Consider the following 14,606-nt stretch of genomic DNA (forward strand, 5'->3'; position numbering starts at 1 on the left):
GCTGAAATTGCATATAGTGATGGAGTACGACGTCAGAGGATAGATTTGGGAGGAGGAGATTTCAGATCCTCCCCGGTACCGTAATAGGGAATCTTTTAGAATTATTGGATATGGACTGTTCTTTTTAACTTGGCATGAATCTCAAAGCCCAACAATACTGCCCTCGTGCTAGTTGTAAAGTGAAGGGAGTAAGGGGTGCGGTTTTGGTTTTATTGGGTTGTAAGGAAATAAAAAGAGGAATAATGGCTCAAGCAAGTCAAGCTCTTATTTTTAATGGTTATTTTTTCGACTAATAAGAACTACAATCAAATGTTCATTGATTTTGCACAGCAGCTAGAGAAGTAAATGCAATTCATACAAAAGAAGGATCTCAAGATATGAGCAAGTCAATTTCTGTACCGAGACAGGCAAAATTGAAATAAATTAATATGGAAAACAACATTTGTCAGGAAAAAAAAAATGAATTCAACATCCTCTATTTCCTTGAACCTTTTTTAAGTCTGTGTGGCTATAGACATTTTGGCACTTTTTCTCTCTATGCAATGCAACAAAACCACCTTACCAGAAAACAAACATCCTCCCCAACCAAACAAGATTTCCATATTTCCTCGCATGCGAAAGAAAAAGACGCATCAGTCGAACAAAATTTCTGAGGAAAAGAAAAGGCCAATATCCATTTTCTTTCTCTCTTAGTTTCCTCCTTGTTCTTCTTCATCTTGTTTTTCAAGAAAAGGTAGGCAATGCCACCAAGTTAATTTTCACCATGGAGGGTTCTACAGTAGGATGGGACCCCCCACATTTTTCTTTAATTGAACTTTTTTACTTACTAAACTTTCAAATGACGTGGTTAATGATAGAAACGCACAACAACACATGTGATGTTGTCATAACTGCCATATTCGTAGGCATGTTTCACCAGCAGCGATGCCGCTTCTTTCATGTCATCTTCCTTGTTTTTTACGATATCAACTGCTTCCTACAAAGGAGAGGTCAAATGAGTAAATTAGTTTATTTTGATTAAACTAAGTAAATTATTTACAAGTGTGACCAGTCTCTATTTGAGAACCAATGTAAAATTTCTGTATTTTCACATAGTTATCTACCAAAAGAATTTACTTTTAAATTTAGTAAAGAACAGATAAAATATACTTTTAACAAACTCTCTAAATTTAGTTTATTCCTAGAATTTGGTTGGAAATAAAATATTTTTTTCTGTGGACTGGAAGAGGAAGTTAGAAAATTTAAATTTTATTAAACTTGTGGAAAAAAAAAAGGAGTAATGTTTTGGCATGACATGGATGAATTTCAAGCCCATAATTAAACTGCAATTACTGCAGTTACCTGATTTGAAAGTGTATCCCATAGACCATCACTTGCAATGATAATAAACTCTAGAGACTCATCTATTACTTCTTCCTGTAAACAAAAAGAAAGAAAATACATATACCATCAATTTTTGAGAACACAAATGCATGCCAAAAGAAAGAGAAGATTTATTGAAATTATTTAGGACAAAAATCATGCCAAAAGAGAGAAGATTTATTGAAATTATTTAGGACAAAAATTTTCATTATGTACCACTATATCAGGATCAGGTATGACAAATCGCTTCAAGTGCCGGTCACCAAATGCACGTGAAATAGCAATCTTATCATTAATCCGCCATGTCCCTACAGAAGCAATTACAAAGACTCATAACTCCAATGTTGAAAAATCTTAGGAACAGCAAATAAATCAGGTTACCCAAGTGTGCATGTAACATAAATGTGCCTTTTTCAATTTATAGGAGTCAAGTAAAATATTTCACTACACAGGGTAGTTCTAGCTATATTAGCTTTTTAAAAGGAAGCAGGAGTCTTTATGTTAAGTAGTTAACACAAAGCAGACAAAGGATACCCAATAAAAGTTGAAAGTACCAACCGGAGATATCTAATTTTGTCAGGGACATATGTCAAGACAAGGGCAGTGCGATGGAATGCTAGAGAAATAAAGAAAGAAATACAAACCCTTATATGTAACTTGACCCCCAGAAGCCTCAATACGTATCCGTTCTTCAGTCAAATCCGGTCTATGGTCCTTTGTTATTGCTATCCCTGCACAAATTAGTTCAATCAAGATCTTCACAAAGGTAGACTTACTGCTTTAACTCTGTAAGGAAGCTGGTAAAATTTACATGAATTAATTTATTTATGTACCAACACTTTGACCCTCTTTGTCACGGCGAGAAATCACAACACGAGAATCGCCAACATGAGCCACAAAAAATCGGTTTTCGAATATGATAACTGTTGAGGAAGTTGACCCGTCTTCAACAATGCGGGTTGATAATAGCTCCTCATCCATTTTGTTGTATGCTTCCTCTGTAAATTAGCATTTAAAAAGAAAATGTCAAATGTTGTAACTGGCACACTAAGAAAAATAGCTTTTGGACAAAAAAGATTAGTAAATAGTACCTAATGCTGTTGTTGTGTCAGTAAAGAAACTGGGGTGACCAACAATGATATTGTAGAGATGATCCTTCAAGTACTCAGCTGCTTTCTTACCACCATGACCTTCATTTGTACAAATATTACTTATACATATAGTGAAATATAAGATAACAACAACAATAGAACCAATTACAAATTGTATAGAGAATAATAATGAAGATGATGATGAATTATTCACATTACATACCAACAGCCAAGTGAAAGAAAAAGTTGCACAAGTGATTATGAAGCTAATATATATATGGATAAAAAGAAGATGCAATTTGTATCAAGAAATTGAGAACTAGTAATTTAGCATTGGCATGGCTGTGATTATTTGCAATGACAAACCATTCCCTTTCACATTGGCTTTTCCCATTCATATAATTTACCATTTTGTAAATATTGTACCATATCAATTGGTACAAACACAGGTACAGCCATCCTGCTTGACATGGTAGCTTATAGTATGAAGCACATGGTTGTATATCTCTGCTATTGTAAAATGTTAACCAGATGCATATTTGAACAAACACTGACAAAATTTTGATTGTAACCCTGAGAATTAATATCATTACATACCATCATAAACTGCAAAGTAACCAATGACCTGACCAGAGAATGTTCCAGTTTGGGCATCAGATATATCCTCCATATGTTCTCTTCTTCCTTGAGTACTGGCATAGCCATAACTATACTTTCCATGAGGGCTTTTTTCATGTAAATTAATAAGAAGAGTTCATTACAATGAAACAGTTATAGACTATGATTTTAATTAAATTAGAATGACAAAATTACATGCATTTTTTTCAACAGATAACATCAATCTTGAAAAATAAAGAGGATGTGAAAATCAAAGACAGAAATGTGAATGAGACCATACAAAGAGAGAGCTTCAAGGAAGTTAGAAAGAAAAGTACTGGTTACTAACCAAACAATTGTTTAAACAAACAGCAGCATTAGGTTTTATTTTCTCATATGTTTAATTGTGCCATGTCATATTTTATCACTATGTAGTAGTATGTACATCTGTAAAATAAAACAATTTATGAACTTCCATTAACCACTGTATAAACTGGGCTTTTCTCAATCTTAAGCCAGCAGTGTAAATTTTGAGAAATACAAATTTGAGACAAGATCATGGCACCAGAGAAAGGATTCAGTATGAAGGGATATATAAGAGAAAAAAAATTAGAAAATCCAATTTTACCAACAAAAATTCAAATTCAAAACTCAATCAATCTCAATGTGAAAATTTACATTCAATATATCCTAGAGACAAGGAAATTTGATCTGAAACCATGACAGAATAACGGAGGCCAATCAAAATGCCCTCAATTTAACAAAATTGGGAGGGAGAAAAATGATCCAATTTTAGCCAGATAACTCAGAACAAAACACATCCCAATAATAAATTACAGAATTCTATATTTTCTAGAGATAAACAAGTTTGATCAGATACCATGAGATAATAAACAACGCACCTCGTTCAAGAAATACAATACATACGAGCGACAAATCAAGAATTCGGCATTGTTCAAGAAAATCCCAATTCGAACGACAATTATCTCGGTCCCCAAACCCCAATCTAAATTCGGAAAACAAAAAGAGAGAGAGAGAAAGATGAATCAGACCTAATACCATCGCCATTCATGTCTGGTACGCGGTGAAAGGGGAAACGATTTCTGAAGCCGCTACTACAACCTCCCATGTCTGGAATCTCTCCTCCTTCATCTCCCTCTTAAATCGAAAATGGAGGGGGAGCGAAGAAAGAGGAGAGATATAGGAGATGGTTATTTTTAGCGGGGATTTAGGCGCGAGTTGCACACGCGGTGGGCAATGGCGCTGTCTATTATTGGATTCCGCGTGCCGAGTTCAATTCCATTTCTTGGAATACATTTCTTCTGCATTAACGCACTGTTTGAGTTTAGATCTGATCCGTTCTTTACATGTTAGCACGAATTTCTAGGTAAGAGATAGCCTGGATTTTGATCGGACGGTTGGAATCTATACTCAAACAGTAGGTTAATGCAGAGGATGAGGACTGCATTCTAGTTTCTGTTTCGACTATTTTGTTTCTTGAGCTTTTGTTTCGGTTCTGCTTTCGGTATCGGTTTAGATTTCGGTTTTGTTTCGGTAGTATTGGGCTTTACCCGTCTGAAGAGATCCAAATTAGCCCAAATGTGATTTTCTGTACAAGGCCTAATAAAACCAATACCGGATTCAGTCAACAAATTTTTTAATCAGATTCTTTTGGTTTCACTTTTTCTTTTTTTGAAACAATTCAGGACCTATATCACGATTTATTCGTCAACAGCTCATAGGTTTTGTGATGTCCAAACCGCCTGCTGTTTTTTGATCCGACTCAATTATGCGTAATTTTCTTTCTATATATATATATATATATATATATATATTTTTTTTTTTTTTTTCTGATAAAGGTTATGGTGTTCTATATTTTACTTTGTGTGCTTTTACTTTAGCTTATTTATCTTACTTAAGCTCAAGTGTGTTTGAGCGTCTTGTATTTTTTTTTATTTTGCAATTACAAATCTTTTCAACTTTATATATTACAGCCAATTGTGGCTAAATGTCGTGTTTCTAGACCTTGTTTGAATCTGAATCACAAAAGAAACTACTAGAATCAAGAAATGTAAGCAACTTTATGAAATTTCTAAGTTAATTTTATTGAATAAATCCATGCATATAAGGTGTTTGATGAAATGCTCAAACCAAAGAGCATTTTGGTCTAGTTCCCTACCAAAACTTGCTGGTACAGAAAACCAAAAACTCAACTGTTTTTGAAGTTATATAAGTTCTAAAATAAGTACCAAATTGATTTGAGAATTTGATAGCAGATTTGAGAACTTGGTACCAGAAACTCAACTATTTTTGAAGTTGCATTAGATTTATGTAGTAGTCTTGGAACTTTTAGGCAGTAATTTAGATCATTTTCCGTTTCATACTTTATATTTTTTTATTAGGTAGAATTTGTAATTTGAACAATGTTTCATTTAATTAAATACGTCTAAGGGCTTTTTTTCAAAAAAAAAACTTAACCAGATTGATTTTTAGATAATAAGTTATATATGTTTTAAAAAATCAGCTATTGAACCGGTTGAACCACCGATCCAACCAATAAATCACTGAACCGAAACTTTACCGGTTCGACAGTCCGGTTCTGATAACATTGCCTGCTACCACCAGAATTCTGATAATTCACAAAATTGGAAATTCTTCTCTTCTTGAAATATACAAGTCACAAAGAAACTGCTCCACTATTTCAGCCCCAGGTAGTTGGCCACAACAATCCCCGTGATCACATTCTCTCAACACGATTACACGTGCCATTCCCTGATAGGCCATGCTAAACAAACCTGGTCCCCATTTCTTTAATGACGCGACCTGTCTGCTTTCTAGTCAACTCTACAGTAATCCTCCGACGTCCAAAACAGATCAGCATCTACCATCCAACGGTCGACACGGCTTACCGGGTATAGCACGTAGACCCGGCACTGAAAGGTTGGTCAGCGGTTTGGATTTATTGCCTTTACTTATTTGACCAAGGCAGCTATCTTTTTCCAGGCTTGACCGGTTTTACGGGTCGCTGCTCTTCCTTTGGTCTTTTTCGTATAACCCCCCTGGAAAAGTTTAACATAACAGACAAAACGCAAAATAGCTAGGAAATTCAAACTGTCCAGTGGACAAGCAATTTCCAAGGCAACCCATCATCACAAAAGAGAATTGTTATGTTTTGTTCAGCTGTGAAAATAGAGAATTTTATTTACAATTCTTAAAGATGATTACTTTATATTTTTGTAAATATGCGAAAGACATATTGGAAATATAATAATTTAAATAATGTTTTAATTAATTTCAAGTAATTGTAATATTATAAATCTTTAATTAAAATAATCTTCGTTTGTTGAGTTAATTAAATTAGTGGATGCTATTAGTCAGTTATTATTCTTACCACAATTAATGTATTGTCTATTAAATTTTGAATGAATTAAGTATTTGGTTATTTATGATTAATTAAAATCGACCCAACGTTTAATAATTTGATTAAAATAAAACTTGTCAGTCTATTAATCTATACGACTATATAAGTCAACGAGTAAATAATTATTAAATTACTATGTAGTTTATTGAGTGCTTGTATCCCTGTTAATGAATAGAAATATTAGGAATGACTAATTAATTGTTATTTTTACTAAAAAAAAATGAGCTAAGGTGCTTTATAAATTATATATCAGGGTTCTAAATAGCGGGCTATAATTTTTTCAGACCATAAAAGCTATGGCACTATCGGCTTGACAACGCGCTATAGCGGTGCAATATGGACATGGTGCTATTTTTTTAACCGTTCCTCTATGACGCGATAAACACTATTTAAACTTTTTGTATATACAATTTGAGAATTTACGCCCTTTCGTGATGTTGTCAAGATCTAAATAGCCGATTTGAACCATTCAACATAATTTTTATATTGAAATGTGTTTGAAAACAAAATTTTATATATTTTCTTAATTTGTTTACTATTTTTTATTTTTTTTAAATTAATATTTCAAATGATTCAAAAAATTTATTCTACTATTTGAATTTTGAAAACAAAAATAAAAACATAAAGCGCAAAAGAATCCGTGCTTTATAAAGCACTTTAGCTCATCCCATTCTTACTGCATAATTTAATGTCTTGTATATTGTAAACTAGTCAAAGTTGAACCGTGCTACTTATTAATTATATCAAATTATCAATGCACTAATTAATTAATTATTGTTCTATTAAGTAATTAATTCAAAAGTTGTAACGTCTATATCATTAAAAAATTAATTTCCAGTTATATAACTTAAGTATTATTTCCCAAATAAAAATAAATAAAAACGGCAGTCAATATATCATTAGAAACCTCCAAATGTGTATTCACCACAAATAAAAAACACTATTTTCCAAGGGCTGTTTCATAAAAATAGACTTTCACAAGACCCTACCTATAAAATAAACACGTCAATATAGTCAAGTCTGTTTCCCACTATATAAACCCTCCTTCCCCTTCTCAATTTCTATTTCTCTCCTCTCCAACCATGCTCGCTCTAGATCTAATCGGGTCATCTCACCCCTATCCCTCATCCGACGGGCCTGATCATGACACGTCATCAATTCAGGAGGCAGCAGCGGCCGGATTAAAAGACATGCGCCATCTTATCTCCTCTCTCTCTTCTAAACCCCCAAATCAAAACTCAGATTACTCAGAAATCACCAATTCTACCATCACCAAATTCAAGCACCTGATTTCGGTTTTGAACCGTACCGGGCACGCCCGATTTCGCCGTGGCCCGACCTTACAAGCCCCAATCAAGCCAAAAACCCAATCCTTAACCCTAGATTTAAGCATCTCTTCAGGGAATAACAACAATAATTCCTCTTCGTTTGATCTGTCGTCAGTAACTGGAGATGGAAGCGTCTCGAATGGGAAAAGAGGTTGTCCAGCAGTGGTACCGATCGGACTACCTCCAGTACCAGTCTCTTCACCGGTACCGATTTCAGGCGTGAAGAGAAAGCCTTGGTGCCATGAGCACGCGCACTCTGAAAATGCATTGAAAGCGAATGCTGGTCGATGCCACTGCACCAAGAGAAGGTAAAAAATAAAAGAAAAAGATAAATTTTCTTTTTTTTTTGAAATTAGAGAAAGCGAAGGCTGAGGTGAAAATTTTCTTATGATTTTACTTTTTTGTCGTGTAACGAAACAGGAAGTCTAAGGTGAAAAAGACGGTTCGTGTACCGGCGGTGAGCTCAAAAAATGCTGATATACCACCGGACGAATTTTCTTGGCGCAAATATGGTCAGAAACCCATCAAGGGGTCCCCTTACCCCAGGTAAGCTTAATTTTACTTCTTTAACATTTCCCAATATTCTTTTGCCCATAATGCCCTCAATTATTTCAAAATTGCATCTGAGGTTTTACCACCATGACAGAAGCAAGTAGGAAGTTATCCGAGTAGCATGATAAATTTGACTGTTTTTGCGCTATTTTAAGAAGTCTTTTTTTTTTATTATTATAAAATTTGACTTTGTTTCTCTCACATGCTTAATTTAGCAAACTCTATAATTGGGTCCATACTTTTGCAAAATTTGGAATCAGCTATTCTTGAAAAAAAAAAAATTGAAATTAAGACGGCAATCTGTAGATCTATCATGAAAACAGCATATGAAGAGAGCAATTATACAATACAAGAATAATTCATTACATCACTAATGAAATAATCTGTTGGTACAGGGGATATTACAAATGTAGCACCCGGCGTGGCTGCCCGGCAAGGAAGCATGTCGAGCGGGACCCACAGGACCCGTCGATGCTCATCGTGACTTATGAAGGTGATCACCTACATAACTTGGCACCGGAGCCCCAAATGTCATTGCCACCTCTCGTCATTAGATCAGAATCTATGGTTTAAAATCAAACTCAATTAGAGCCACCCAATTTTTTTTTCTTTTTTCTTCTTTTCCTTTTTAATTTAGCTTGCTCATCTAATGTTGGAGATTTAGAGTTGTTCTTGTATAAACAAATCTGGAAATGCGAAATAAAATTAGGTTAATTCTATAGATTTACAATATGTGATGAGGTGATAATTGAAATTTCTCTTAAGCAAAATTCTCATGCTTGAGAGAAATTTGAGTTTCAGAACTGTCTGATGATAAAAAGGTACAAAAAAAGAAAAAGCTGATATGAAACTTTTACTAATGAATGGTGTTATAATAATGTTTATTTCGGGGGGCTTATGTGAAAAGTGGGCAGTGTAGAAACTTGACTAGGGGACCAGATTCCAAAACCGGATTTGATAGAAAGATTTGATGTCCGAAGGGAGTCAAAAAAAGTGGGGCCGGCTCGAGGAGGAGTGCGGGGCCCACATATTGTTGAATCGTGAAGGAGTGGTTAGTAAGCGTTGAAGAGCAGACAGATTGCGTTGGGAAACGTGTGCTCGTTGACTCTTGTCATTTTTCTTGGACTTTTGCGTGTGAACCCCTGACAGGTTCAAAATTGTACAGTATTCGCGGAAACTGTTGGGAGACGTATATGCTTGTTCTACGTACAATTGCTTGGAAAGCCTTGAATTTTTTAATTTTACTAGTTTTGGTGCTTATAGTTGATCCCCATTGTATTCTTCAAGCACAGGGTCTGATACTGAAGCGTTTATTTAAATCATGAATTTATTATTAATAAATATTCGAGATGTAGTGAAATTTTTTTTTAGTATAATAAGAATATAATTTAAAAATAGTTTTTTTGTATATATATTGTAAATAGCAGGGTTCTAAATAGCGCGCTACAGCGCTGCTATAGCGTTTTCAGACCATAAAAGCTATAGCGCTATCGACGCTATTTGGGAATAGCCCTGTTTTTTCAGCCAGCACGCTATGTTCAAACCTTTGGTTAATAGAGTTGGGTTATGGTTCATTGCAAATTTGCAATGCATAGGTCATCTTGTATATTAAACTATAAATATTGGTTTTGACTTCAAAACAACCTATTCAAATCGTTCAATTTGATATCTATATTAAATGTATTTGGTGACCAAATTTTAAATTTTTTGAAATTATTTGTTATTTTTTTAGAATTTTTAAAAATCATTGTTTTTTATGGTCCAATTTTTTTTTTAAAAAAACCGGTTTTTTTAAATTCTAAAAAATAGTAAATAATTTCTAAAAAAAATATAAAATTTGATCTTCAAGTATATTTTGATATGGAGAACATGTTGAGCTCTTTAGATTTGACTATTTGAACTTCAAATCTAACATTTTGCAGTTCAATATATAAGAAGGCAAATACATTCAGGTGTGATATAGATTTTAAAATTTGCAATGCAACATAGTCTAACTCTTGCAAAAAAAAAAATATTGATACTTAAAGAAAAAATATTATATGCTTGCGACTAATAATTCAGGTGTGATATAGATTTTATTCGAAAACAATATTATATGCTTGCGACTAATTGAAAGAATAAAAACAAAAAGATAGTTGGGTGGTTTTCTAAGCACTAAATTCAAATTATTTTCACGAGATACTATATTTAAATAGATGTACCAAAAAACTGTAAATTTGACATGTAAGTGGGGCAATAGAACCAAAATTAGTAAATGAGGGTTAGGTTGGAAAATGAAGTCAAGCTTCAAAGTGGAGAAGTTGGATTGGATTTGGTGAGATTTCAAGGAAATAATAAATTAATTGCCATGGGTATTTTATTACACATTTCACTTTGCAATTAAAATATTATTTTTTTCCTAAAGAAGGATATATAATATGCCGTATAACTTTGCCCTCCAATTGAAAGCAAAGAAAACATACCCCTAGCAAGTTGGTAATCTAATAACGCAATCCTCCTCTATATATGGAATAAAATAGTGGGTACAATCCAAAGGTCACTTGCAAGGCACTTATCTTAACATTCAACCACGGTTTCGTGAGATCCATAGATTCTAGAATAAAGATTTTCTTTATTAACAATTGAGAAAAATATATGTTGTCATATGAAATTTTGAATAGTAGTATAAAAATTGGAGATATTTTGGGAGGCATATTTCTTGAAATATATTAATTAGAGAGCCCAATTTGATTTATGGTGAAACCTCAGATAGCAAATGCAAAGTAATGTCACAACATAGATGAATGCATAGTAAAAAACACAGAAGATCCTGTGTAGTTTGCAAGTGGGGTTGAATTTGACTTCATCTATGGTGGTAGACTTGAAGCTTCTTTGTTTGTGTGGAGTGTGAAAGAATCAACTCAATTTCTTTATCAAGCACTTGGCATCATTTGGGTGAGAAAATGAAAGATGATATCACACAAGAAACATGAATACCCCATTTTAGGTTGAAAATTGCAGTCTAGGGATCACACTGGCAGGTGAAATAGGCAGGAAACTTAGCACACATTTTCAGATTTAACCAAGCTTCTAAATAGCGTTTATAGCGGTGTAGAGGGGAGACAAAAAAAAAAGTTTTAGCGAATAGCGGAGCTATAGCAAAAGCTATTATAAATAGCGTTTTTTTATTTCAAAAATTATATTTTATATTTCTACTAATAGTAAAAAGAGTGATGCTTCTATGGACATAAGGGCCTATTTGTAAAATGAATATATTTTTATTTTCAAAGTTCAAACAGCCGATCCGAACCGTTCATTTTGTTCTCCATATTAATATATCTTTGGAGACCAAATTTTACATTTTTCTGAATTTATTTACTATTTATTAAGATGGGTATAAAAAATATCAAATTCAGACCATTGAATTTTGTACCCATCTTAATAAATAGTAAAAAAAAATCAGAAAAATGTAAAATTTGGTCTCCAAGCACATATTAATATGGAGAACAAGATGAACGGTTCGGATCGACTGTTTGAACTTTAAAAATAAAAAATATGTTCATTTTACAAATAGGTCCTTATGTCCATAGAAGGCTTTGCCTAGTAAAAATGTCTCATCAAGAAAACAAATATCAAATTAATTAAGAAGTTCTAATATTATTCATATTAAACCAATACAAAGTTCAAATTGTCATTCAAAATATCCCTAATTCAAAAACTATCGATATATTTTATATTCAAAATATACCACTACCGTATATTAATGCATGATACAAAATTTAATTGATATAGCGGTATAGCCCGCACATGTTCCATTGTATTGATATAGCTTAATAAAGTAAAAAAAAAAACCAATCTAGATATTAAGGCCCATTAAAATTGCAAAATCATGTTTTCAGAAAAAAAAAATTGCAAAATCATAACCCATGTAGCATAGCAGACCGCTATTGCCGCTACGCGCTATAGCGGACCGCTATTACCGCTATAGCGGTCGTAGCTTGATTAGCGCAGTTTTAGCCCGTAGCTTAGCTTTCTGGGTCCAAAACCGCTATAGCTAGCTATTTAGAAGCTTGGATTTAACTTCGGTAAAAAGAATTTGAAAAAAAAAAATATTTGGAAGGAAATACCAAATATAATAATATAATATTGAGAACTGACTGTTAAAATTCTCCTTTTATAATGATATAATGATACAGGAGAGGATTTTTTATTTAAAATAGAATTTATTTTAAAACTTTCAACAGAATAAGCATTAATGCTGTGGTCGTTTTTTAGAAAAATAACCTCCACTGATTCTAAAGCAAAAATAATCAAAAGCTACAATGGAGCCATTTCTCACTCCGTCACAGAATTCCGCATAGTTGACCATACCAAATATTTCCACCAGTTCTGTGGATCGGTGGAGCCTCAACAAATGTCTCTACTAATTCTATGGATCGGTGTAGCCTAAAAATTTCCTCCACCATTCCTATTTTATACATAAAGAAAGTATAATTATTTTAAAAAAAATGATGCATCGGAATTTCTACTTTATATATCGACTGTTGAAACTCAAATTTGTCCAAACTTAATTTATTATTTTTTTTAATATGGAGAAAATCGTGAATATCATTTAAATTAATGAGATATTCTTCCTACCGGTTTGTTTTTGTTACCATCTTGTAAAAATAAAAATACCATGTTAACGTGGTTTTAAATATATATATATATATATCCTAGGAATTTAGATTTAATTAATCCGTGCCCTCACCTCTACTTTGGTTTTGTTGCCATTTAGAGATAAATAATCAGGTCTCGCAGGTGCTGTTGCTTTCAAGAGAGCGCAAATTTAATATGTGCTCTCAAAACTCGAGTTAACTGAGAGGATACAAATTCCAATCGCTCGGCTGAGAGTTTATTGGAACTAACTGTATTTAGTGCGGTATCTGAGAGAATACATATATTTGTCTTTATGGGTCCATAAAAATTAAACAAAGGATTCACTAGTCCGTGAATATTGGCAATTTGATGTAATGGATTTATTTTTTTAAATGCTAATTTTGGAAAAGTGAAAGAGTGAGGCTATGGATATGCATATTATGAATTCTATTCAGTGGAGACACATATTAAATCTACGTCTCTGATATATTTTAAAAAAAAAATTAAACACTGTCAACTTGATATATTAGCTTTTAGAGGATGGTAACAAAAAACATTCGGTTCTTCTTGTCTAAAGAAATATTAACAAAATATAAAATTTGATTTTTCAACAAGATTAGATTATATTGAAACTCGAATGAGCTGTTTGCGCTATGAAATCGAAATATAGAGTCCAAGTACTCGCACATCTTTACAAAGCTCTTATATTACAAAACTTCAACAAAGAAAAATATTTAATAAATGGAATGTATCTTCACATCAAAAGGTATGTTATTATGCAAAGGTCAGAAAAGAGTTGCAGGAAGTAAAATAACAGAAGTTGCAGTTTTGATAAAAGGGCATTCTTGTTATGTCTCTAATGTCCTGTATTAATCAGTGTCTTGTTTTATTAACATAAAGCTGTAATTAGGTAGGATGTTAGTGAAGATTTTTCTTTCCATAATATATTTACTTTTGATAGGCAGGTAGGGGTGAAATCCTGATTTTTTATTTATATCCAAAAAAATAATAAAATAAAAAATAATCAAACAAGGGCTGTATTTTCAAAAGTATCCAAACCAGAAATATTTTTCCAGTTTTAGCACCAATTATTGGAAATTCATGTCTAAAACCGGAAAAAAAAATTTCGGTATCCAATTCCGAAAAAAAAACTCTGGTTTTTAGTCCCAAAACCGGAAAAAAAATTTCCAAATTTTTTTTTTTAAACTAATCTTTTTATAATATATGTATAATATATACATATATATACATGTATTATATTATGAGGAGGGATCAGATGACACTCTTTTTTGGTGACATCGGATGACACCCTGCATTTTCAAAGTTTTCAAAGTCCAAACAGTCGATCCAAACTGTTCAACTTGATGGATATATTAAAATGTGCTTGCATATTAAATTTTACATATTTCTGAATTTGTTTACTATTTATTAAGTATTTAACAAAATCGCTATATTCAGACCGTTGAATTTTTGTACCCATCTTAATAAATAGTAAAAAAATTCAGAAAAATATAAAATTTGATATGCAAGCACATTTTAACATATCCATCAAGTTGAACGGTTTGGATCAACTGTTTGGACTTTGAAAATGCACGGTGTCATCCGATGTCACCAAAAAAGAGTGTCATCCGATCCCTC

At 32.8% G+C, this 14,606-nt stretch overlaps 2 protein-coding genes across 2 annotated transcripts; one reads left to right on the top strand and one right to left on the bottom strand.

Annotated features, from left to right (window-relative positions):
• Positions 1-334: 334 nt before the first annotated feature.
• LOC144561060 (putative protein phosphatase 2C 45) lies at positions 335-4,285 on the bottom strand. Its single transcript, XM_078310270.1, has 8 exons — positions 4,103-4,285; positions 3,051-3,178; positions 2,454-2,552; positions 2,196-2,360; positions 2,007-2,093; positions 1,579-1,670; positions 1,342-1,416; positions 335-976 (listed from the first exon to the last, which is right to left on the bottom strand). The coding sequence occupies exons 1-8, from the start codon at positions 4,177-4,179 to the stop codon at positions 848-850; spliced, it is 852 nt and encodes a 283-aa protein (XP_078166396.1). The 5' UTR covers positions 4,180-4,285; the 3' UTR covers positions 335-847.
• Positions 4,286-7,470: 3,185 nt separating this feature from the next.
• LOC144561074 (WRKY transcription factor WRKY51-like) lies at positions 7,471-9,072 on the top strand. The gene is made up of 3 exons (XM_078310284.1): positions 7,471-8,107; positions 8,220-8,345; positions 8,747-9,072. Exons 1-3 carry the CDS (start codon positions 7,554-7,556, stop codon positions 8,922-8,924), a joined length of 858 nt encoding a protein of 285 aa, XP_078166410.1. The 5' UTR covers positions 7,471-7,553; the 3' UTR covers positions 8,925-9,072.
• The last annotated feature ends 5,534 nt before the right edge of the window (positions 9,073-14,606 follow it).

The sequence above is a fragment of the Carex rostrata genome, chromosome 10, assembly GCF_964058835.1.
Source record: "Carex rostrata chromosome 10, lpCarRost1.2, whole genome shotgun sequence".
NCBI lineage: Eukaryota > Viridiplantae > Streptophyta > Magnoliopsida > Poales > Cyperaceae > Carex > Carex rostrata.

Coding starts and splice junctions, on each gene's coding strand:
- LOC144561060 (XM_078310270.1), bottom strand. CDS start 4,179: ATGGGAGGTTGTAGTAGCGGCTTCAGAAATCGTTTCCCCTTTCACCGC. Junction 1,417..1,578: donor TACCTGATCCTGATATAGTG/GTACATAATGAA, acceptor TTTTGTTTACAG/GAAGAAGTAATAGATGAGTC. Junction 977..1,341: donor GGGATACACTTTCAAATCAG/GTAACTGCAGTA, acceptor TCTCCTTTGTAG/GAAGCAGTTGATATCGTAAA.
- LOC144561074 (XM_078310284.1), top strand. CDS start 7,554: ATGCTCGCTCTAGATCTAATCGGGTCATCTCACCCCTATCCCTCATCC. Junction 8,108..8,219: donor TGCCACTGCACCAAGAGAAG/GTAAAAAATAAA, acceptor GTAACGAAACAG/GAAGTCTAAGGTGAAAAAGA. Junction 8,346..8,746: donor AAGGGGTCCCCTTACCCCAG/GTAAGCTTAATT, acceptor CTGTTGGTACAG/GGGATATTACAAATGTAGCA.